Source organism: Acipenser ruthenus, chromosome 7 (genome assembly GCF_902713425.1).
Source record: "Acipenser ruthenus chromosome 7, fAciRut3.2 maternal haplotype, whole genome shotgun sequence".
In the NCBI taxonomy this organism is placed as follows: domain Eukaryota; kingdom Metazoa; phylum Chordata; class Actinopteri; order Acipenseriformes; family Acipenseridae; genus Acipenser; species Acipenser ruthenus.
The window spans coordinates 60040886-60066620 of record NC_081195.1 but is presented as its reverse complement, the minus strand read 5'-3'; the positions used below and the strand labels follow the sequence as shown (position 1 = coordinate 60066620).

General features: G+C 35.0%; 2 protein-coding genes across 4 annotated transcripts in view; one reads left to right on the top strand and one right to left on the bottom strand.

The window, feature by feature from the left end:
- immp2l (inner mitochondrial membrane peptidase subunit 2) overlaps nt 1–25735 on the bottom strand; it is a 234301-nt gene that overhangs the window by 59493 nt on the left and 149073 nt on the right. The window lies entirely within an intron of this gene.
- LOC131696632 (leucine-rich repeat neuronal protein 3-like) lies at nt 45–25617 on the top strand. Of its 2 annotated transcripts, none has more exons than XM_059027461.1 (2): nt 45–389; nt 18172–25617. In XM_059027461.1, the coding sequence occupies exon 2, from the start codon at nt 18529–18531 to the stop codon at nt 20653–20655; it is 2127 nt and encodes a 708-aa protein (XP_058883444.1). In that variant the 5' UTR covers nt 45–389; nt 18172–18528; the 3' UTR covers nt 20656–25617. The 2 variants fall into 2 exon arrangements, with proteins under 2 accessions (XP_058883444.1, XP_058883445.1); XM_059027462.1 differs by lacking the exon at nt 45–389 and adding an exon at nt 12614–12732.

The window sequence follows — 25735 nt, the reverse complement described above, 5'->3', positions numbered from 1 at the left end:
TGGCTCTTCTCTGGGGAGTGGAAGGTGTTCAGTTATTAATGATCGCTGAGCAGGCAGCACCATGTCAATGTGACAGCTGATCGGGTAAATGATGCACCACTAACCACTGTGGAAAAGAGGAGGAGGAAATAAAAAGAACTAGCCACGGTTCCCTGCACTGGATTGTGAGCCTTTGGCAGTCAGTAGCATATCTCTGGCAAGTGGGAACGTGGGTTGTTGCTGTAAGCAAGCCGTTTTCTCTCTTGCTGTGAAAGAAGGATATATTGTATGTACTGTACACTTTAACACACAAGCTGTCTACAGCTCTGCTCTATGGATGGAAGCACTGAAGGGATCTTACTGAACAGAGACACAGCTGATCATTTAGACCAAGAAACTAAACTATGCAGGTAAGTTTGAATTGCTGGTGATTTTTGAATATATATTTTACATTTTGTTTTCAATTTACACTTCTTTGTTTTTATCAATTGCTGTTACTCTGATTATTGAAAGACATTTACTTTAGTGATGGGGGAATAAATGTTTATATATAAATATAATATAGTTATGTGTTGTTTGTATTAGATACATATATACATACATACATATACAGTATATAGGTTAGAGTCTGTTAGGATTGACACAAGGTATATCATGGCACTTGTGTTACACTACTGTTGCTCTTTTAATGCATACCATTATTTCTTAATCTACAGTAAGCGGTAGATATTTAGGAGTTTCAAAGGGAAACAAGAGTTTTTTTTTTTTTAGTTCTACGCTGGAATGAATGATGAAGAACTAAATTAACTGAATTATGAATGAAGTACCAATTATAGACACTACCCAAAATACCAAAAAAGACATTGAAGGTTAGACGATAAAAGAAGGGCAATATTATTGCTTGGGTTTTATGTCACGGCCCCAAACCACCCAGCACAAAGGCTGGATGAGCATATCTCCAGCACACATACTGAATTTGTGCCAGGCTGCGACTCTGCAGGTTGGTGGGAAATGTGTGTGTGTTTTTTTTTTTTCAAGAACCCCCATTCTAATCAAGACATGCAGCAGGCAGAAATGACACTAAAAAGGGTTGGAATTCAGCTGAACTAAGGGTCTTTTGTTAATACCAAATAGTAGCGATGTGATGCTTCTCAGATTCTTTCATAATTAACAGGCTGATGGCAAGACCTCTTTTATGTTGGTCTTCTTTTAACACAATTGCTTATTCATAGTATGCATATTTTAGTCATTTGATATTCTATTATATCAGATTAGTGATGCAGTAAAGTTGCTCTACCTTTGTTTTGTTTAGTTTAAATACACCTTTCTAAAATATGCCAGTAGGTGTTCAAGAATGTCAACATGTTTGTCTGAAAAATATATACTAGCTAGTTTATACCAAAATGAGCCTGAATACTTCAAGGCATCACACTTTAACAATAACACATAGTTTTTGATTAGGTTATTTGGAGACTATTGCTTTGAATACTGTTGAACTGTAGACGATGAACTGTCAGTTCCTTTGGTTTATCCATGTGGATTAGCACAGTATTTAGTATCAGCCTTATAAGCCCACTATTAGAAACGCATTCTAGTTACCTGCCTAGCTCTTTTTAACAAGCTTGAAGCAGTAAAAGAGGAAGAATCTAGTTATCCAACTGGTATTTCATTTAACAAAGGCATGTTTTTTTGATTATTTACCATTTGTCTAACTAAACACACCAGCGGTAATAGGAATTATTTTCCTCCCTCCTGTGTTGTTTCTTATTTTTCTTTCCAACTGCTGAATTAATATTCCATGCAAGCTATCCTGGTGCGCTGATAGAAGTTTACTAAAGATAATAGCACACAGCACATTTGCCTATCCACTGAATACATGGATCTGCCTTTTATGGAATTAGTGTGTCTTTTCTTCACATAAGCAAAATGAAAAGGTTTCATGTGGATTGGAAGGCTTCTGCATTATTGTAAATCTGTCAGAAAGCCAGCAGCTTAACAATTCATATGGTAAGGAGTCAATTAATTCAGATGACCTTTGTAAATGATGACGATAAAGTAGCTCTGACAACACGGCACCACATTCGATTTCCTCTCTATAAAATGAATGAGTTTTACAAGAGGTTCACTTCTTTCTATGAAAAATAAAAAGTGCTGCAGTCTCAGTCTAATTTCTTTTATCCAGGATGTTTACTAGAAGCTGCAAACTGCAATTAGAAAACAAATATTTAATTGTGTAACCATCTTGTTGGGGTAGTTTGTGAAGAAGCTATTATAATATGTCAAAATAGCTGCTGAATCTCTTCAATAGTTCTTACAGATTCCATTTCAATAACTGGTTTAAGCTATGGACGTGCTGATTACCATGATATGTCAGCCATTACAGTGCCTGAATTAGGCAGTGCCCAATATTGTATTTTGGCCACTGTTTTTATGTACTTTTTTCTCTGTATTATGTAGGTCACTTGTATTCTATGGACGTATGGTCTCCTGGCCATAACTGTAAGATTTATGACTAGCCAATTGTAGAGGAAAGGGTTATAGAACAGAACAATAGAATACAAAATTTTGTCAGTATTTCTACATAAAGTACATCTTTCATATTATATATATATATATATATATATATATATATATATATATATATATATATATATATATATATATATACACACACACACACACTGCTGTGCAAAAGTCTTAGACATGTTGCATTTTTCTACTCTGATGCATTATGAGCATCAACAATTTACTCAAAGCCTCCACTAGTGTTTTCTGCTATTAAAACAACCGTGACTTGCATAAAGAAGGAAACACATTGAGTGAAATAGCTTGCATCACTTGATTTTCAAGGTGTGGTACCTGAAGCATAATCAACAAGTTCAGAGAAACATCATCTGTAATTGACAAACCCAGGACTGCAAGACCCAAAATGCTGTCTAACAAGGATGAGCAATAATTGAAAATAATATCCTTAAGGAATAGAAACAAGACAAGTGTTGAATTGACAACAGAACTGGCAAAAGGCACAGCGTTGTCCATCAAATCAACAGTACAAAGGTCACTCTTGAAATCAGGACTTAAAGGATGTGTTGCAGTAAGAATACCTCTGTTAAGAAAGGGGAACAAGACTAAAAGGCTAAAATATGCACAAGAACACAGAAATCGGCCTATGGAACAATGGTCAAAGGCGCTTTGGACTGTTGATGGCTGAACAACGACACAGCTTTTTGGGTCTTCCAGTCCTGGGTTTGTCAATTATAGATGATGTTTCTCTGTACTTGTTGATTATGCTTCGGATACCACACCTTGAAAATCAAGTGATACAAGCTATTTCTCTCAATGTTTTTTCCTTCTTTATGCAAGTCAAGGTTGTTATAATAGTAAAAAAAAACACTAGTGGAGGCTTTGAGTAAATTGTTGATGCTCATAACGCATCAGAGTAGAAAAATCCAACATGCCTAAGACTTTTGCACAGCAGTGTGTGTGTGTATATATATATATATATATATATATATATATATATATATATATATATATATATATATATATAGGCTTGCTACTGTTCTATTTTTATTTTTTCGCCAAATAGACGATTAATATCAACGTTTATTTTAGAAAGAATTTACGTTTTTTTTTTTTAATCTTTATTTTTCCATTCAAGCAGAGAATGGGTGAAATCGACCGTTATGATTTAAAAAACAAAAACACAGACTTTTTATGCTATTGAGAAACGTCTCATTTAGTGAAACCCCTTTATCATATTCAACATGCAACAAAACCATGGTTACCAACATTCTAATTGAAAAAACGTTTGGTCACAGCAGAGCTACACCTTGTATAGATACAGACCCTACACAAATTTAAAAATTGTCTCAAATAAACCGTAGAAAACGCAGCATATAAAAGTGTATTACACAGACTTTTACAGCATAAATTTATGAGTAAAGATAATATGCACAGAACAAAACATTAGATAACTTGCACTTATTATTCTGAGTCTGAGCTCTCCTGCTTCAGCACAGCTGGAATCACTGGAAGGTAAGGCAGACGGGCCCACTTCGTCCTGCCGTGGAGACTTCAGCCATCGGTCAGGGTATTGTGAACAATATTCATTAAGTGTTTTCCTCTTGCGCCCCATTTTCAAATCAAACTAGTAACTGTCACTGTATACCTACAGCAAAAGCCTATCTACACCTTAACCTGCTAATTTCAAAGTAGGCGTTTTGAATGACTGCCGCTGTAGCTGGCAAATGAAAGTGCACAGTCTGTGCAGGTCTTTATGATTGACAGTCATTTAAGCGAATGAGAGCATTGTAGTGCTGCTTCAGTCAACGAGATCTGTCAAAACAGGGTGAAATGACAGTGACAGTGAAACTACAGTACTACCATGCACTATAAAAAGAGGAATTATTGTTCCTTTAAACTGTTACTGTGAGGGAATTTTTTTAAAACATTTTTTTTAATAATCATCATTAGAATTTGCATGATAATCACTGTCAAAGTCAGGGTTCGATTTACAACACTAATATATATTCTAACTATTAAAATGTATAGACTCATAGATTATCCTTGGGGTATAAACTAACAGACCACTTCTAAACTATGAGTTGGCATCACAGGCAAAGTTGAATTCAAACAAATAAACACAAGCAAAGAAATTATTGATGACATAGGCTTTTTACTACTGAATGCCTTAATACAATAGACCAAGTATGAAAAGCAGCTAAAGTCATTTGTGCTGTGTGGTTTGGCAACTGTAATATGACATGTGGATTGCAGTATGAAAGGGGTTAAAACGTCCTTGAAAAGGAAGGCCAAAAAAGCATGCAGCCACTCTCCTATGACAAATACAATAGTTTAGGCATTCATTAAAATTTTTACTCCAGTCAGATTATTAGTGCAGCATTTTGCATTAATCGATTAACAGTTTCCGAAAACTACTTGTGCCACAGTTTTGAGGGTCATTACCCTTATAATAGTAACAATAACAAGACAATCATACAAGAAAAAAGTGTACCTGTCACCCATTTTAAAAACACAAATTGCTTAATGGATTTTAATCCGCTATGAAGATTTATTTCGCTTGTCGGAGGAGACCTGCACACTCCCTTGTGTTACAGGCCTTCCAACCAGTGATAAATAACACCCTACTCAAACCTGTACCATATACTTTGTGCTTTCTGATAGTAACTAGTGTTTGTCAAGTGTGAATTGTCCGTGTTTTGGTTTTGTTTTGTGTGTTTTGTGCTGTTTTATTGTAACTTTTACTAGGGTGATATAACATGGCCACTCATCTAAATGCTATGGATATAAAAAAAAGTATAAAATACAGAGACAGAGACAAGGAGAGTGTAGAATTCAGAAATCCAGCAGTTACTGACAACATGGCTTTATTGTAACCGTGTAAATGTAACCTTTGTGTCTACCATGTGTATCCTGAAAAAAGCTAATGGAAATAGATGCTTAATCTAATTTATTTGTTTTGTTTTGTTTTGTTTTTTCTTCTTTGGCAAGGCATGCTTTAAATAAATAAAACAGTAAGATGGCTGCTGTCCACTTGCCAGCAATGTAGATATAGTAGGTAGATTAACCTGACTGAATACAGAGATAAACTTAGATAATAATCGGTACTTACTAAACAAATCTACAGTGCATCTCTCTAAAACAATGGTTACATCAATGATTAGCTAATGATTCACTGTATACAAGGCTCTTCATCATTAGCTGACCTACTCTTGTCAATTACCCAGGGGAAATCAATCACATATTATTCAACATTGGTCAAGGGACTATGTCAAGAATGAAATCCATTGTAATAAAATGTGCCTGATACAACTCTGGGTCAAAATTGGTGAAGGGCTATGCCAAGAATAAGGTGCTTTGCCAAAAGTGCATCTGGTACCTATTGAAACCTTAGGCATGGTTCCATCAGTTTTAAGCTCTTGTCAATTGTAAAATATGCTGTTCCTAAAGTCAAGTGCTCCTTTGGGAGCAAGGCTTCCTAAGGAACCATTTTGCTACTAAATTGAACATTTATTCTTTGGCAAAGTACAATCCTTCTTTTTTTCTGAGAAATGTATTTGTTTTTAACCTTTGTGTCAAGGTCTTTATTGAACTTATGATTTTATGTTTATATATATATATATATATATACACCCACTCATCGTTATATCGCCCCTTGCTATACAGCCTAGAGTTGGCTTCCCATTTTTACAGTCTAACTACGCATGCCTTAGCTGCACTATACAGACAATTTCACTTAGAATTACTGTTTGTTTTATTTTGTACTGCATATCACAAACTAAAATGTACAGAACAATTAAAAACAAAGCATTAAAATCGTACTGTTATCATATACACACGCATTGCGCAATAACACGAAGCACAAAGCAAATTAAATATCTACTTGCTGAAGCGTTTTTTTTAAGTGATGCACTAGCAAAAGGGCAGGACAGGGCAGTAACGTCAGCTACCTAGCAACAAGCCTCCTATGTTGGGAATAGATTCTTTCAATGCTGCAGTTTAGGCATTTGAGAAAGGAGAGGAAGATTCATGAACTTAATTGGAGACTTAAGTTGATGAGAAGCAATTACCCCCCACAGTACGAATTAAAACGGTGTGCTGCTTTTTATACCAAAAATGAAAAAAAGCAGGTTGCGTAGAGGATTTATACTGGACCCTGACACACCCGATAAAACGAGGGAGTGGTTGTACAGTATTTGTTAGCCTATTTGTTTTTCTATGGGTCTCTCGCTATATTGCGGCCCTCGATATATAGTGGATTTGTATTGGACCTGACACCCGCGATATATCTTTTTTCCCATTGGTGGATTTCGGCAATTATTATTAGCATAATTAACGATCATCTCTCAGCCAGGTCATACCTGTAAATGACATTTGCAATCTCAGTGTGTTTATACCTGGTTACATAAAGAATAAACAAATAAATAAAGGGTGCACAGCAGCAGACATAGTCAGTGCATTTTTTCACTTCCTATCTTGAAACGAAGGACAGATGTACAGCCTAAACCTGTGGAGTCTGGCAGTTCAACGTTGATTCTTAATAGATTGTTTACTCGATTATTTGCAAGCACAGCCGAACATGGTTTAGTGGAAGCATCTCACAGAAAATGTCATTATGCATTTGCAATATACTTTATTTAATTAACTTGTTTTTTTATCTAGAAAACGTAATGATAAATCAATGTTCTTCAAAGGGAAGGAGTAAGCATGAACCTGAGAGAGAGAGAGAGAGAGAGGGAGAGGGAGAGGGAGAGAGAGACTGTAAAGAGAAGCTGGGGATCCTCATACATTTCATTTAGACAGGATGCTATTAGAATATGGAGGAAAGTGGTAGTGAAGGGCTCCATGGACGAGGTCAGATGAAGCATCGGTTGGAGAGTGAAATCAATACTGCACTCCGGTAAATAACAGGGAAAGAGATGCTGCATTTAATCCATGGACACGATGGTCATACTCACGGCACAACATACTAATGTGCCCTGCAGTTCATTCAAAACTATTTTTAGAGGAAATGAAGAAATGTTCACTTTAATTTACTCCACTGTGTATTACATGCGCTACTCCTATAATGTGGATCAATTATACTTCTGTTAGGACACACATAGCAACAGAATATGTTTAAATAAACAGATTAATTTGAGGTTTAAGAAGCCAGTTTTTGCTAATACTAATTATTTATTGTGTAATGGGTTATGCTGTGTTCTGTCTTTTGGAATGTAAACAATATTCTATTCAGCTTCAAGCTGACCTTTCTACAGAAATCAGCAAAATAAGAAAGCAAAATAAGATTAGCAAAAATTCAATTTAACAGGCTTGCTACAAAAAGACAAATGGACTTTCAAAAATGATCAAAATAATGTATTGGATTTAAATGCACAATTCTAATGCCCCCCGTTTTTTTTTTGTTTTGTTTTTTTTTGCACAAGCATGATAATATTTGTGCCAACATTTTTACTGTCACATCATGTGGTGAACCGCAAAAGCAATCTCCTAAAATACATTGGCTGCTCTAAACAAATGCAAACTAGTCAGCTCAGAAAACTACAATTTATCAGAATAATCTTGGGGGTATTTTAGCAGTTTGCTCATAATGTAGGAAATAATAAATACAAAATGCACAAAAGCCTGCTAAAGCATTTTGATTACACAAAGGTCACACAATACAACTAGAAGTAGCTAAATAGACCATGGGAACTATTCCCTTGGTGGTAACATTTAACAAGCAGGGTTTAACAATGCATGTTGTATACTGCTTATAATTTGTTAACTCGGCAACATTCTAGGTGGAAAAAAGTGTGAAGGTAGAATATATTAATTATTACCAGTGTAAGGTAAAAGAAGCAGACAGAAGCTCAAACATTGTATTATTCAGAGTAAAGTATTCAAGAACATTTGGTCATACATAACTAACCCTCACACGTGTGCCCTACTGCCTCTCTCTCTCTCTTGTTTTGACTACAATCCACTCACAAGAGGGGGTGGTTTAAAGCATGACGCCTAAAGAGTGCAGGGCACCTTCAGATTGGGGTATACCTTAGAATAACAAATACATAGTTACTTCCATTGTTTGCTTTCATTCCCTTGAGAAGGGTATGTAAACCATACATCGTGAGTGTTTATTTACAATCTTTATCATGCATTGTATGTAATAAAGGATTAGAAAAAATAATCACATAGAGTATGTGAGAACATATTGATCTTGGTTACCATAGTGATGTCATAATGAATTTCAGGCTCCTGAAGAAACATCACATTGCTGGTTTTTTAATTTATGGCACAATTTTGTGGACAGGAACGGGTTTTTTGATTTGGTGAAACACCTTCCAACTGGGTCGTTGTCAATTTTGTATTATTCTAATGCCCCCTATTACTTCTGTTATCCCTAACTTCTTATCACTGGTATAAGCAGATGGTATTATGTTTGAAAGATGATATCATAGAAGGAAAGCACCTGTCCCAGTTCAGGCCAGTGTTTGTATTTAATTGATCTAAATGGTTGCAGAATCAAAAAAACATCATTGTTTAATTAATAAAAAAGGGGACTTTATAAAAATGAAAACTCCAAAAGGCTTTCTGTTACTGTCAGAAATGAAAGGTATGTTTACAACATGCCTTGAGAGATCGACCATCGGATAACTGTTTCATATTCAGAGTTCTCAGTGCTTTTTTTTAAAAAATTTTTATCGGATCTAATTTTGAAATCGTTCTTGCTTTCTCAAATCAATGGAAAGTAATTTGTTTAATTAACTAATGTACACTGATTTATGTAGAATAGAAAATATGCTTATCTAGTCTATAATAGCACCTACTGTTTAATTTAAAAAATCAGCCAGTGAAGAAGTGACGAGTGTATGTTCACAGTCAAAATAATGGCAATCAATGGTGGTTTAATGGTACTCATGCAGGCCTATCATATAAATACCTGTGCTTATTTCACATATGATCAGCACAGTACACATAATAAGATCTGACGTGTGTTAATGGATGAATTTAGACACTTAAATGCCAAAGTGTTTTTCATCTTGCAAATGCTGGTACTTGGATACATACTCTGAGAAAATGCAATTACTCCTTTGGTTTCATGTATTCACCCGTATGCCTGTATCCGAGTATAAGCGACCCCACAGCTGAAGATGTTTATAAAAGTGCCTTAATATATACCATCGTGGTTAGTTGTGACAGTAACCTCAACAAAAGATCATATTACAGGCAGGCCGGTTTTTTAATACATTTTCAATAATTGCTTTCTCCTCAGTTCCTTTCCAATATAGTCCTGCATACAACAGAACTCCATGCTCTTATCTTGCCTATCTTGCATATGAGCGCACTCCCATTGAACAAGTGCATGCATCTCATGTATTTGCTCGAGTATACAGTAATAAAAAAAAGAATGAATAATACACAAACCTCCTAGACATTTACATGCTTGCTATACATGTACAGGGTTATTATAGGGAAACCACTGCAAGTTTTGTGGCCATAACATTTTAAGAGAATATCGACTGAAGTTTATATCGATTTCGTTCCACACCAACCAGAGGGTGGAACATGTGTAAATGGGTTGCTGGGGTCAGGTATAAAGCTTCAGTATGTTTGAGCTCATTAAACATGCTTCAACACCCTTAGATTTTTTGCAATTTGATTATTTTCTTCTACCTAAGATTACAGACTGTCCTTGCTGTCTTTTCAAACCCATTACACACTTTCAATGGGCTACTCCACTTATAAATCAAAACAGCAACATTTGGGAGTTCAGTGAGTCATATATGGCTCAAGAGCCATCCGCTGGACAGCCCTGATTTAAACAGAGGGAAATATAAATACAGGTACTGCAAGTGTTTATATAATTAAAACAGAGCCATTTACAGTACTGTATGTACCGAGGTTAGGAAAATCTAACATCCAACAGTGCATGTCAGTCTCTACACTTCTATTTGTAAAAATGTATATATCAGAGAGAATCCTGTTTTAATGTATTTAAGCCATGGCAGTACTTAGATCGGTAGTATCATTTGAGTAGCCCTGAGTGTATATACAGTAGTTTTGTACTGCTGTTCATTTATTCAACAAATGCAATAGTTCTTACTTATACATGTATTCTGATGTACTGGAGAGCCTTTTAAAAACACACATTAGTTATTCACTACATTTCATTTTACAGATGGTTAGTTCAACGCAAGTTTAAAGAAAATATGATTTTTTTTATTTTTATCTTGCTCGAGTGGACAAAAGAATAACGTTTGCATTTCGAAGGTAAGGTATTAAACATTTCAAAAGGAGTTCATTACTTCCCCTTTTCACAATCACAAAAATGTCATGAATACCAAAAGCCCTGTTATAACTATAACTCTAGTTCTCATAAAACAAAGACATGTAAGGCAGTTTAGCTTTTAACAATATTATTGTAATATGACAAGGTGTCAACTTCAATTTACACAATCCAATGCCATTTGTTTCATAATGTACTTGTACTGCAACACTGTGCATTAAAGGTTTCTTTATATCACTGTACCATTGTGAATTAAACACAACTGACTATGCATCTGTGATACTGTGCTCTTTTACAAGACTTGATTTTGTTAACAACTCTAAATGTGCCTATTGAGGATCTTTTTAATTCATTCAAATTGTAATGAAATAAAAAAACCAAAAAAACATTTTAGCAATAATATCTGACACAGAGGGCATTAACCGAGATATCTCTAGTAATATCCTCAGTGAAGAATAGTTTTAAACAATTAATGTAAATACTGAACATGCTGTTTGTGTAATTTATAATAATATTGTTTGGCTATGAGGCAGTGTTAGGCAGAGATTAACAGCCATTTTTAGACAATAAGGTTGCAATTTTCCATCTGTATGTAGCATTCCGATATTTAAAAGAATTGTTATTACACCTTAATGTGACCTCAAATACAAAGTTGCTTAAGTAAACAAAAAAATAAGCTTCCATAAAGAAATGCACAAATAGGAGATGGCAAAGGGCAATGCAAAAACAGACTAAATAGTTAAGGGAATTGTTGTAAAAATGTAATTGTGTGAAAATGCATTTTGCTCCTGGGTTAGGTTAGTGATGTTCCTGCCTGGAATCAAACGCTGAGTGATATTTCTATTATTGGAATTTCTGAATCGTCTTTTTTGTAATTCTCCAAATGCAAACCCTTTGAAGAGCAATATCAAAACAGCATGATAATGTTACGTGATAAACAGTGACCTTTCCTCGAAAGCTGGCATTAAAAGATCAAGATTTTGGCATTTGAAATGCTCTTAACACTTTGCTGTGTAATGGGCAACATTACATTCAATTGATTTGCCTCTAAAAGGACTGAATGTTTTTCTTTTTTTATTTTACTACATTAAGAAAGTACAGTACAAGGCTCCCCACAATGCAAAAATTCACATATAGAAAAAAAAGACTAGAACTATATCCCAGCCCCTGAGCTGTTGTATAAACCTGTTTAATTCCATTCAAAAACAGATTGAGCAATCAAATATGCGGTGTGCATTTGGCATTATTTATGCTGCTCCTTCTATTATAGGCATATCAATAAAACAAATGTACTTTAAATTCCACGAAGATAAAAATCAATATGCATGCTTTGAAATGGGTACATTTATTTTCTCCTGTAAAAGAACAATATTGTAACGTCATATTTGAATTCAGTGTCCCATATGTGGTAGTTTCATCATTGGTAATTAAATATACCTTGACAGTGAATTAATTTAAACTTTGTTCATAATATTTGCTAAACTGGACTGCAATATATTGGAGATTAATTTACATTTAGATACCCTCTCTCCTTCAAAAATTAAATAAAAAAAATATATATATATATATATATATAGAGAGCGATGAAGTGTATGTCTCGGACCATAATTTGGAGGCATTAGGACCCTGGGGTTAGGGACATATACTCCATCTTGGTAAAGGTTCCTGTCTATAAGGAGTCCATCATGGTGAAGGACTCTTAAGTGCGTGATTGTTTTGGTAATTGTTTAATTGATTGTTTATTGTTTAAGTGTTTATTTTCAGTTGGGCTGATTGGGGTAATTAGAGCCCCTTTAAAAGGGACAGGGAGAACCTGTTGAAGAGAGTAGGAAATAAGAGAGCGATACGAGAGCACATGCCAGATTGTGGTTGTGGTTGGAGTTTGTTTGTTTGTTTGTTTAATAAACGCATGATACGACGTTTTCATTACACCCGGGTTGGTGTTTTGAAGAGAAGACAAGGTACTGCACCCACTGACTTCATTACAATATATAAATATAAGAAGATGCATTTAGACTTAAAGATATATATTTTGAAATAACAAATGTATAGTCTACATACATACATACATAACACTGCTGAATAGAATCACGGCAACATGTAAGATTATTAAAAGAAAACAGTCATGTCACTATAATATATGTGGTGCCAAATTCTCTTCACTATGCCATTGAATCTTCCATTCCCTGGTGAATTTCTGTTAAACATAAAATATATTAGATAGGTATTTATGATGCTGTTTGCTTATAAACTTAGCCAGATGTTATCTGCAGACTGTTGGATAGCACAGAGTGGGTGCACAAGTGGCCAAATAAATGTATTGCATACTGGTGGTGGACAATACTTTAAACCAGACAAAAGGAAGAATACATATTCTTTTGAAAAAGAAAAAATCGTAGTTACTGCTCTTATGGTGTACATTGTCAATTTAACATGCACAGTAGTGTCACTAATGAAGTGTTCAAATGAGCAAAACCCGTAATTAAAAATAAATACAAATCAAGGCTATCTTCATTATTAAAAATGCCAGTTACACCACAGCCTGGCAATTTATGAGCAGGGATTAGTCACTGCAACTAATCTGCGACACTGCAGAGACCAGAATATTCATTTTCCCTGTCTCCACAAGTCGACTCTAATGAGCAATTCTCCAGTACAAATTATCACTTGGCAGTCAGCACCTCGAGATACCTACTGTCACATGTTAGCATATATTTTTCCCAAGTGCTTCAGGCAAAGCTAAAGTTTTAGTTATATTGAAAGAGTAATTTTGTAAATGGCTGTGGTAGCATTCACACCAAATAAAGTAAACTGAAATAGCAAAGTCACTAGAGCCTGTACTCTATTACTGTACTGAAATGAAAAAATATATCATGGGGAAAAACGTTCTTAGAAAATCTAAATGAAACATGTTTGTTTAAAAAAAAAAAAATTATTCTACTCAATATTATTTTTATTTGTTCCTCTCTTGCATTTAATGTTATTTTAATCAATCATTTTATACTCTTACAGAACGCAATATGCACAACAATCTTAAAACTTTGCCATTTTGATATTGTGTACTTCTTTATGCTATTCTGGTATTGTTCTTTCAATAGATGCTCTTTGGTATTTTTGAAGAGTATTGGGTTCATTGTTTCATTACTCTTGAATTCTTATTGGATATTTTTCCTATAGACAAACCAACAGAGAAACCAAGTCACAGGCAAAGTCAGATACCAAGGTAATGCCTCCTGACCACACTGAGTGACTCACACACATGCACAAACACTTGCACTCAAATTGGTCTTTGTGAAGTGAACTGTTTGCCTTTTTGCCAGTAGGGCACATTGCAATGTAACTGCTGCATTTTTACTTTGTATTACTGCCTCTGTAATCACTGAAGTGGAAAGAGAAAGATTGCCAAGGCCTGATGTGCTTCTTTTCCTCTCTGCTTGCTCCGTCACTGAAGTCTGTTGCTCCAGTGACAAGAAACAGTGCCTGAATTATCCATTCCCTGAATGTCTTTTTCCATTACACATAATGGAGATGCCCCCTTGTGAATTGATGCGTGAGGCAAAATAACTGACAGCAAGTGATACCGACCTAATTAGGACAGACCACTTTTTTTTATGACCAGAATCTTTTTTGCTACAGGATTACTGATGTTGTAAATGAAATTTAAATAAAAACTGATTTGTAGTGGATAACACTTCACAAAGATATCTTGAACAGAAAAATAGGATATTATTTTCAAGTAACTACCATGTTGCTGGGTTTTTTAAATTTTTACTTATTGAATTTGAAGAGGAACAAACTGAGATACACTCCAGGTTTATCATAGTTTCTTTTTAGATGTTTATTATCACTTAACATCTGAAGGTTAAAAGCATACAAAGAGCTGGACATTTTCAGTTAAAGTTTCTAAAGGTGTGTGTTTTTTTTTGTTTGTTTTCTTTTACCCTTTATACAAACTTTAGTAACTTAAAGGCCAATCCCATTTCTTTACACTGATGGTGATTTGACCCTGAATGTAGCACACGACAGATGGTTTCATAGCAACTGAAGCTAATGTCATTGCTTTTATAAAATAATCTAGCTGCTCTTATTTTACATAACTTTCTTTCAAATAGCTAATAGTGAAAACCAACACACATTGTGGTATTCTACCATACTATATGGTGTTCATAAAAATTTTCTAGGCCCTTAATATGAAAATGGTCCTCTGGTTGGCTGAAGAATATTCTAAACAGCACTGGTTAATTCACTTTAGCTTCATTACTTTGTTTTCTAGCATTATATCGGGTTTTTCTTCTGGAATGGGACATTTTATAAATCACAATAAACTCTAAAGTGTGTGTTGTTGTGAAATGAATTTGCATACCCCTTGGCATGTCTTGTTATTTGACTAGTGAACAGTGGTCAGGTTAAATTGTTTTTTATCCATTCTCAAGGTCAGAAATTAATCAAAGCATCAATACAAATAGTTGATATAAGCAAATTTCACAGTGACTTTTTTTTTTGTCTTTTTTCCTAAACTGTGGTGAAGGACTGGTGGAGTGAATAATTGTGCAATTCCATCTTCACATGGGAAATTCAATTTTTTAATGCATAAAAGAAGTTTAATATATTTGAAACTGTTGTAGACTGTTGTTGAAGAAGCTAACCGTTACATGTATTAACCTACCTGAGTTTTGCACGATAAAACCCATTTGTAGTACTTGAACAATTATCCAGACATGATCAATCAGTCAGTAGTTTATACAACAATCACATTGTTTAATACTGTACTAAATTGATACTAACCCAGCAAGATAAAACAATGTCAATATTTCTGGGGGCTCCGCAGGCAGATACAAAAGCACTGGATGAACCACTAACGAGAGTCTTTGCATTATCTCCTGCAGAAGTAGAAATGGATCACTTAAATGTATACATTACTGCAACACTGCAATATTAGCAGACTTGTAAAAGCTGGAAGATACAGTAGTGTTAAATTAATTCACATCATTTTTGAATATCTGGCCCAAAGTTTTGGAGCATAGTGTAAAATGACAAACACCAATTTCAGCTTGTGATCCTTTCCTCTTGGCTCTGCCAAGCAACTGCATAATGTCTGCAACTGTATTGAGAACTCTAAGTATTCCATTTTCAGACTAATACTGAAATGATACAAGAGCCAGTGGATATAGATTAGAATGACCATTGTACAGTAAATTATTCTTTATCAGTTAACATACAGCACAGAAATTAAATCAAGATGACAGACATTGCCTTATTTTTTATTTTATATATATATATATATATATATATATATATATATATATATATACTGCTTGATATTCATATAACTATAAATAAAGTCTTTGAAAGTTTTCTGAATATTAAACTTTATTTTATTCATAATAACTCATTTGTCAAGCTTTGTGGATAGGGAAAACAATAGACTATGACTTTTCATCAAATGATTTGTCTACAATTCTAGGGTAGCAGTGTGGAGGTAGTGGTTAGGGCTCTGGACTCCTGACCGGAGGGTTGTGGGGGGACACTGCTGCTGTACCCTTGAGCAAGGTACTTTACCTAGATGGCTCCAGTAAAAAAACAATTAATAATAATTATTGTATAGCATGCATTGCTTCTGCACCTGGTGTAATAATTAAGTTAATTTGTTAGCTGCAGTTTGTAGCCAAAACATTTCCCATTTGCATGCTAATGTCCTAGACTGAAGTGAGTAGATGCACATTTAAAAAGCCTCACGAGAGTTCCTTGACTTTCAATATTTATCCAACAAGATGAATGGGCTGTCCCTCAGTTAAAAGTGCAAAGTATATGGAACAATCTAAATCTCATTGTCGCTTATACAGATTTACCTGAGATTAATCTCAAGCGCGATTGAACACATATTGGATATACCAAGGACAACAAAAACTACTTATTTAGTACTGATGTACGGCACCACAAACATTGCATTTGCATATATTTTTTAAAAAAGCGTTTGGAAAGGTTGGAAGAAATTCATGCATGGTAACTATGAGTGTAGCATTGATCAACGATTGTCAGCATTTATTTCTAGTCATGACCATGCAGTCTGCACTCCTCTGTGTGGTAGACATATTTTAGGGCGTTCCCAGGGATATCTGGAGGCACAAGTCAGACTCTTTCTCAAAGTACGTAAGGGTTGGGGACATTAGTATATCCTCATTTAGAGACCTGCATTGGAAATTAGCAATTTAAATTAATGTAAACTTTAAAATTGAGCATAACATAAAAAAAAAAAAAATCTTCATTGCAACATTGGGTCATACACTAGGAAAAAAGATGGTTGACATTTGTGTGTCTACCCAATAGTTAATGTTTAAAGAAAAAGGGCTATATTAGGTTCAATGTCATATTTATCTGTCTGTTTTAGAGAGTGTTGTTTTAATAAATGTTGCTGTGGAAACATTTTATGGAAACATTTAATGTTATTAAATCAAAATGCTGCAGCTCACTTGAATACAAAGAAAGAACCCACTGCAGTGGTTTGCAATATATGTCAGACAAATATCAATCGTAGCTAAAGACATTTAGATACTAAACTTGAAACATTAAAACACACAGTAAGCAGCTCGGTGAAATCTTCAATGATCAAACAGGACACTAGATCAATACTTTTCTTTTTATGTAGAAATAGGGACGGTCTATGAGACACCAATATAGTTATCTTGCCAACTTCAGCAGTTTTCATTTAAGATAGTGTTTATTACTGGAAGGGCATTGGCTCATCTCAAACCTAAGTCTTTTTTTTTAGATAAGGTCCACAACACACAATTATATGCTGAGAAAGAGCCAGATCTGGTGGTTATTCAAATGTATGCACTGCATACTTATGGAAAAGAACCTTTAACCAAGTACATAGTGGTTCTTCCTGTCGGTACCTGCACAATCTCCATATGCATTAATCAATGTCACTCCAGTGCTGACCTAAACCTAATCAGACATCGCACAATTTTAGTGATGCAGAAATGCTTTGTTCCATAGTCTAAATGTGACTGTATTTAGTTGCATTACTCATATTAATACATACTAAGTACACCATGCTTTTTATAGATAATAGTAGATAATGAAGGTTTATGGAGGAGAATGTATCATTTTTACTACAGAGTACACTGTTAAAGAGAATGCTTTAAGCATGCAAACTTGGTTAAACTGTGAAACTTTCTTTTTTTTTTTTTAAACTTTACTCACTTGTATCTTCCCAGACAAACAATTGTATAGCATTTTAAAATGCTGTTAAACATATTTAATTCTGCTAATGTAAGTATTTTGTTTAAGGCAAAAAAGGCTATACTTTTGTTTTCCATAGTCATTGTTATCAAGTCTATTTTGTTTTTTTATTTACTAAATTTCCATTCTAATTGTTTGTTTTATCATTATTTCAGGTGGAAAATAATATTATGAAGACTTAGCATTCATGGGAGCTGGAGTTAATGCACCTAATAAATAAGGGGCGTAATCTCCAATAACAATCTCTACATAGATCTTCATCCTTGGGTATTTTGGTTTCACTCTATCAAGGATACACCAACCTTCACATGCAGTCTGCATGACAACTTTGGACAAGGCAATTTAAAGGTTGTAACTTTTAACCAAGGACGACACATCACTGCTTGTGTGACTTCCACCAGCTGACAAACACTTTTTTACTCCGGAACAAATGATCTGTTCATTCTGAAGTTAAGTGTAGTGATTGTGAAATCCTTAAGGACCTATCGCTTACTGGAGGGAATCAGGCCAAGATGAAGGACATGTCATTTGCTGTTCATGTTTTTGTTGTTGCAATGGCTGTTTTAGTACACGCTATAGAGAAGAAAGTGGACTGCCCCCAGTCATGTGTTTGTGAAGTAAGGCCATGGTTCTCGCCAAAATCCATTTATATGGAGGCTCCTACAGTCGACTGTAATGATGTAGGAGTTTTTATTTTACCTCAGAGATTACCGTCTGACACCCAGGTTTTATTGCTGCAGACTAACAACATTGCAAAAATCGAAAAACCTGTAGACTATCTGACCAACATCACTGAGATAGACTTATCTCAAAACAATTTATCCTCAATGAGTGATATCAATCTAGGACATCTGCTCCAACTTCTGTCTCTACACATGGAGGAAAACAAGCTAAACAAACTGCCTGACAACTGCCTGCCTGGACTGGCCAATCTTCAGGAACTTTACATCAATCACAACTTCATCTCTGCTATTGCACCTGGAGCCTTCAAAGGGCTTCAGAACCTCTTCAGACTCCACCTTAATTCCAACAGGTTGCAGATGATCAATAGTCAGTGGTTTGAGGCAATTCCAAGGCTAGAGATTCTCATGATTGGAGAGAATCCAATCATCAAAATCCAAGATATGAACTTTAAACCACTTATCAATCTGCGCAGCCTGGTTCTGGCAAGAATGAATCTTACTGAAATACCTGACAGCGCTTTAGTTGGTCTTGATAATTTGGAGAGCATCTCATTTTATGACAACACATTTGCTAAAGTGCCCCATTCCGCTCTTCAGCAGATTCCAAGCCTAAAATTTTTGGATCTAAATAAAAACCCCATACAAAGAATACAGAGAGGTGACTTCCATGATATGCTACACTTGAAGGAGTTGGGAATAAACAACATGCCTGAACTGGTATCTATGGATAGCCTCGCTTTAACCAATTTGCCAGAACTGACAAAAATAGAAGCAACAAACAACCCTAAGTTATCATATATCCACCCAAATGCTTTCTACAAACTCCCCAGACTTGAAACATTGATGCTCAATAGTAATGCTCTCAGTGCCCTATATTGGATTACAGTAGACTCTCTGCCTAACCTTAGAGAAGTAAGCATGCACAGTAATCCGATCAGATGCGATTGTGTCATCCGTTGGATAAATATGAATAAAACTAATATACGATTTATGGAGCCTGATTCTTTGTTTTGTGTTGAACCACCTGAGTTTGAAGGCCAGCATGTAAAACAAGTCCTTTTCCGAGAAATGATGGAAATATGCCTTCCTCTTATTGGCCCAGAGAGTTTCCCTCCTCAAATTAATTCCTACAATGGGAGTTCCGTTTCTTTACACTGTAGGGCATTTGCAGAACCAGAGCCTGAAATTTACTGGATCACACCTTCAGGCAATAAGGTCTTGCCCAATACAGTTACTGAGAAATACTACATGCATCCTGAAGGAACCTTTGAAATATATGATATTACAGAACATGAAGCTGGTTTGTACACCTGCGTTGCCCACAACCTTGTTGGCGCAGATTTAAAAACTATTTTGGTAAAAGTTGACGGATCTTTTCCACAGCCTACTAATGGGTCTTTGAATGTCAACATAAAAGACGTGAAAACTAATTCAGTTATGGTATCTTGGGAAAACTCTCCTAAGAGTTTAGCATCTAATATTAAATGGTCCACAACTATGAAAGTAAATGCTCCAACTGTCACTTATACAGTCAGAGTCCCAGCAGATGTGAAGGTTTACAACCTAACCCTTCTAAACCCATCAACAGAGTACAAAGTATGTGTGGATGTCCCCAGCATCCACCAGCAGAATGACAAGAAATGTGTCAATGTCACAACAAGAGGATTAGACCTTGCAGTGAAAACAAAAGAAAATTGGAGCACAGCAACATTAATGGCAGTCCTTGGAGCACTTATGGGTGCGGCTTTCATGTTTTGTCTCATATTTTATGTAGCTTTTAAGAGAAACTGCATATTAGGAAATCATTTTTTTAAAAATTCCCAGTCAAAAAAGCCAACCATTCCTTTAGATGAGTTGTATTCTCCACTTACTAGTCTTTGGGTATCTGAAAAGGGAGTGGGTTCAGCTGTAGAAGTAAAAGCCACAGTAATAGATGTGTCAAACAATTTCTTATAAGAAATAACTGAAGTCATTTGGCTTTTATATAATAAAAATGAGAGAAGAGGGGGAAAAGCACAAGACTGCATTCATCGTGCTACCTTAACCTTGATACCAACTTTCTGGAACATCTGACTACAGCGTTGGTCTACAGTATAAGGAATGGGAATCTAATTTGTTAACAGCATACCTGTTCCTAAAAATGACATAGAAAGAAAGGTACCAGAGCATATTGTTTGCAACATTACACTGAATGTGATATTCCTGGGTACTGGCTATAAGAATGGTGCAAATGGAATAAAGAAAACAAGAAAGCATTGTCTCTGTTACTGACTGTTATAAAGAGTAGTGGAGCTATCTTAGTGGTCCTGAACAATATAGTATGTGCTGTATTATAAATATAGGCAAGTAAAAATACCACATGTGGTGTTATAACGGAGAAAATCCAGTAGATTAGAGGATACAAGTGACTATGATGTGAAACACTTTTTATGAAATAATATACATTTTTGATGAATCAAAAAATAAAAAATAAATTGTTTTTTGCCTTTTCATTTAAAATGAAAGTGAATGAACCCAACCAATCAAGAACTGTTGGGCCCTATTCATAAAGGTTTAACTCATGAGCTATTAAAAAAAGGGCTATTTGTTTTAGGATAATGGATATTGCTGTAAGGCTAAAATATATATATTTTTTTGTCAAGACAAAAGAATTGAAGAGTAACTAAGCTTTGTGAATCTGTCTCAGTTTCTCAACCAAATCATCTTATTCTACTCGAAAATTCTGAGCAATCCTATCACTGGAAATTATCTGGTGTAAATAATATAACTAGAAAGAACAGTACATGGTATAAGCCAAAAACACTCCGGGTCTGGAGTACAACAAAAAAAAAAGGATAAAAGGACGAGTAATAAAAGCATTATTAACCAGCTGATACGGAAATGAAGAGAAATGGTGGTTGAAATATCTATTCCTTTGGTGTGAAGAAAAGTTTCATAAAACATTGTGTTGTACAAATAGAACCATGAATTCTATACAAACATGAGAACTGAAAGCAGATTACAAAATATTTTGAAGCAAGTGCTGCAGAGACAAAGGCAGATTGCTGTTCATTTACTGTATTTTAAGTCGTGTTTTTGGCTTTAAAATAGGGCCGTATAACATGTAGAATGTTTTTTTTTCCTTTTTAAAGCACGTGTGACAGTTTTGATATTTGTATGTACTGGATCATTACTCAGCTGGGGGTATCACTACCACAGTAATTACTGTCTAGCACTGAAAATCTCCAGCTTGCCAATTGAACATCATATTAATAGGTGTTTGGTGTAAATAATAACCCTTCTCAATCACTGCTATTGTTCACATAGTAAAACATAGCTACCTGTTTGAGAGATTGAATAGTTTATAAAAGCGAGCAGAATTGTGTAGTCTGGTGTCTGCAGCCATTGCCATTCATAACATCATCATTACCTACTTCCCTGTAATGGGTTTACTTAAGAATGATAACAAATACAGGTTATATCTAACTGTGTACAAAATTGTATACAAATTGGCTCATCCATTTTACTGCTACTTTGAGAAAGCCAGTAACAGAGGATGGGACTGTCACAACCTACTTCTGTGTCATAGATTTATCTCAGAAGCAATAGGAACCAAGTTTGTACCTAACTGTAACTGTACAACCACTTATCCAACCTATTTCAATCATGATTGCTACATAAGCTTATTTCCAACAAGCTGTGAGACCACCGTCTGTTGGAGGGTTGTGCGTGTAACAAAAGGGACAATACCATAAAAATAAAAGAATATGGATTGTTGTCTCGGTGATAGAGTTTGGAATTATATATGTGCATTATGTACAGTATGCTTACCAAATATTTCAAATTATTAGGGAAGTTACTGGGTTAACACTTTGATATTAAAATTCTTAAACAATGTGAAATTGCATGAGGCTGATTATTACATTTTAAGAGTGCTACATGATTAGAGAGTAGCTGACTTCCATGGTGAATATGTTTCTTCACTGCCATAGGCCTTGGAGTGATTAAAGTCTAGAATGCCATTCATCATTGTTCGGCTAAATGTCTTCTAAAAATATAACAGATATGGTTTTGAAATTACATTATTAACTGCCTTTTGTTGCATAGTTTGTCACGCACATACAGTGGATTATGTAAAAAAGTGTTTAAAGAGGGCCAAAAAATAATAAATATCAGTTGCTTAATACGCATGACAGCATCACAGAACATCCCCATAAGTCTTACTGTTAAGCACATGATGCCAAAATAACAAGAAATAGCTGTTTGCTTATAGAGTTGTTTGTTGCACAAATTTTACACAAATGGGTCTTTACACTTGCTTGAAAAGTATATATTTCTTTTCAAACACAATTGTGATTTTTTAAAAAATATTTATATGTCCTTGGTCATTAATCAACTGGGGGTATCGCTTAAAAAAGTCATTTTACAGGCCAGAACAGAACGAGTCTCCCGTTTTCCATCTGAACATCATATTAGTAGACGCTTCAGTGTAAATAATAGTCCCTCTCAATCACAGCTGCAGTATTGTTCACACAGAAAGCATAGCAACTTGTCTAGGTGGTTGTTCAGTTTATATTATAGCACAACTAGTTTGTGCAGCCATTACCGTGCATAGCATGACTTACTTCCCATTAACAGATTTAATTAAAAATGAAGAAGAATCGAGATGGTACCTTTCTGTGTATTTGAACACAATTGTATCCAAATTGAATCTCTGTCGAGGATGAATGTCAGAACCTACTTCTGTTACACATATTTACTGTATTTATAAAGCAATAGGCCACCTTACACTGTACCTATTCAACAGCGCATCCATATTTTAAACCCCTTTTGTGACCTTGACCTGGAGGTTCCCCAGAATTCTTGTATATGACATAGTTTGTGACAGTAACCTCCATGACCTACTTGCATTGTGAGATACAGTGGATGAAGTACGGACGGAAAGCATCATATTAATATATTACTCTTTGCATGGTGGCAACAAAATGCACCACAGTACTTGACTGGCAGGTAACAGTAAGTAGAGAAAATACAACTCAATGGATGTTGTTTAATTCTACAAATGAGCACTCCACTGTTTTAACCATCAACTGAATAAACCCCAATAACAATAATAATGAACCACACAACCCTATCGCGCAAGGTTTAATTTCTCTCTTAACTTTGCTGTAATTCTATCAGTTTATATAATGATGTTGAGAATACTTGCTAATAAGGCCAGACATTTAAAAAGGTTGCAAAGTAAAAATAATAAAATAAAAATAAAAAAAACTAAAGCAGAATTACATTACATTCAAAATCCAATAGGTATTCCTAACACAAAAATCACAAACCTGATGAATCACCATCACACACAAGCTGACATGAGAATTTATCAGATAGACATGCCCATACATCATGAAACATGTCAGCACCTTGGACAAGGCTTTTAGAGCTAGGCTATTAGTCAAAGACACAGGAGCTGAAATATGACCTATTGCAATGCAGGTACTGTAGAGGTCAGCAGGAATGTGCTCATGTATCTTGGATCTTCCCCTTTTGACCCAAGTTGCATTTAGGAGCTATTACAGATAAGTTTGGTGGTGTGTGGGTTTCTTTGTTAAGACACAACAAATTTAAGTGAAAATGAAAAAAGACAATGGTAAGTGATGGAAATCTCATATGAGGAAATGCTACATTTTTGCAGGTAAATGTACATTGTTTCAGCATCATCAACTGTGTCTTTATATTTATTATGCAATGATTAAAATGTGGTTTAAAATATCTACAAATAAGCTACTTTGCATTTGTTTGACAATGTATTAAATACTACAAGCTAGATAATAATATAACCCCATTGATCTATGAATAATAATATCTGCCATAAGCTGAAACCAAAAGCATTCTTCAGATTAACATAGCTATAGTCTTTGTATTCACCATTCCATACAATAATTTGAAGAGTAACTCATTAAAGTATGTGCATTTTTTAAGGTTCTGATTTCAGGGTTAAACTCAATATAGTAGTCCCTGTGCATAGGAACACCTCCTAAGAGAACACTTTTCCTAAGGGAACACCCTTGTGGTGAAACAGATTTTTCCCATTGTAAATGCTCTGGCAGAGACTTCGCTTAAAAGAAAACCTTCTTGGCACCGATAGTGATTCATTCACAATGGATACAACGCTGTTTTGTAACCTGATAACTCATCATCATCAAACTTAAATCAAAATGGTTTATTCAGTCTTTTCAAAAGCGACTTGTCATTGCGAGAGTGTCTTGAGGCACACTGATTGGTTGATTCAATCTTTCCAGAACCGCTGTTATCTCACTGATTCATTTTGTATTCTGATTTCCACGAGTGCACCTCATCGCTACAAAATGACATGTAAACAAACGGCGAAATGCACAGCTGTTTCTTTTGCTACAAAAAGTTGGAAATTGTTCGAGCTCTTGAAAAAAACCCTGAATCAGACACAAGTCACCGAACAATGTGGTGTTTCCCGTTCTGGTGAGTTGCTTCACCATTCTGTTAAATAATGTGCATGTCTTGTATATTGCTGCTGCATTTTTTAATGTGTGTAGGGGTGCTGTGTTAAATTAGTTTGACAGATAGTTTATTAACATTAGTTTGTCTGTTACTTTATTATTACAGTTTATTAACATACACTTGCCTATTGCTTTTCTTTTACTTATTCAGTTCATTTCATATGTTGATGCACGTGCGTCATGACAAGTAATACATATTTATGTATTTATTGATTGATTGATTCGTATTGTGTCTGGTAGCTAATTCCGTCTTAGATAACACTTTGGCTATAAGAACACTTCGCTTGCTTCCCAAGGGGTGTTCTGTTAGCCGGAGACTAGTGTAAAACCCAATTAATAACCCTTAAATGGAATTTACAAAATGAACATTAAAACATGTAAAAACATTTATTTATTAACCCTTTGTCAATGATGTGTAGCTTTCATAAATAAAGGGGAAAAACAAGCAACACTTTGTTTATTGAATAGAAGTATTTTTAAATGTAAATCTCCTGCCATTTTTTTTGTTGATAAATGAACGTGAAATATTG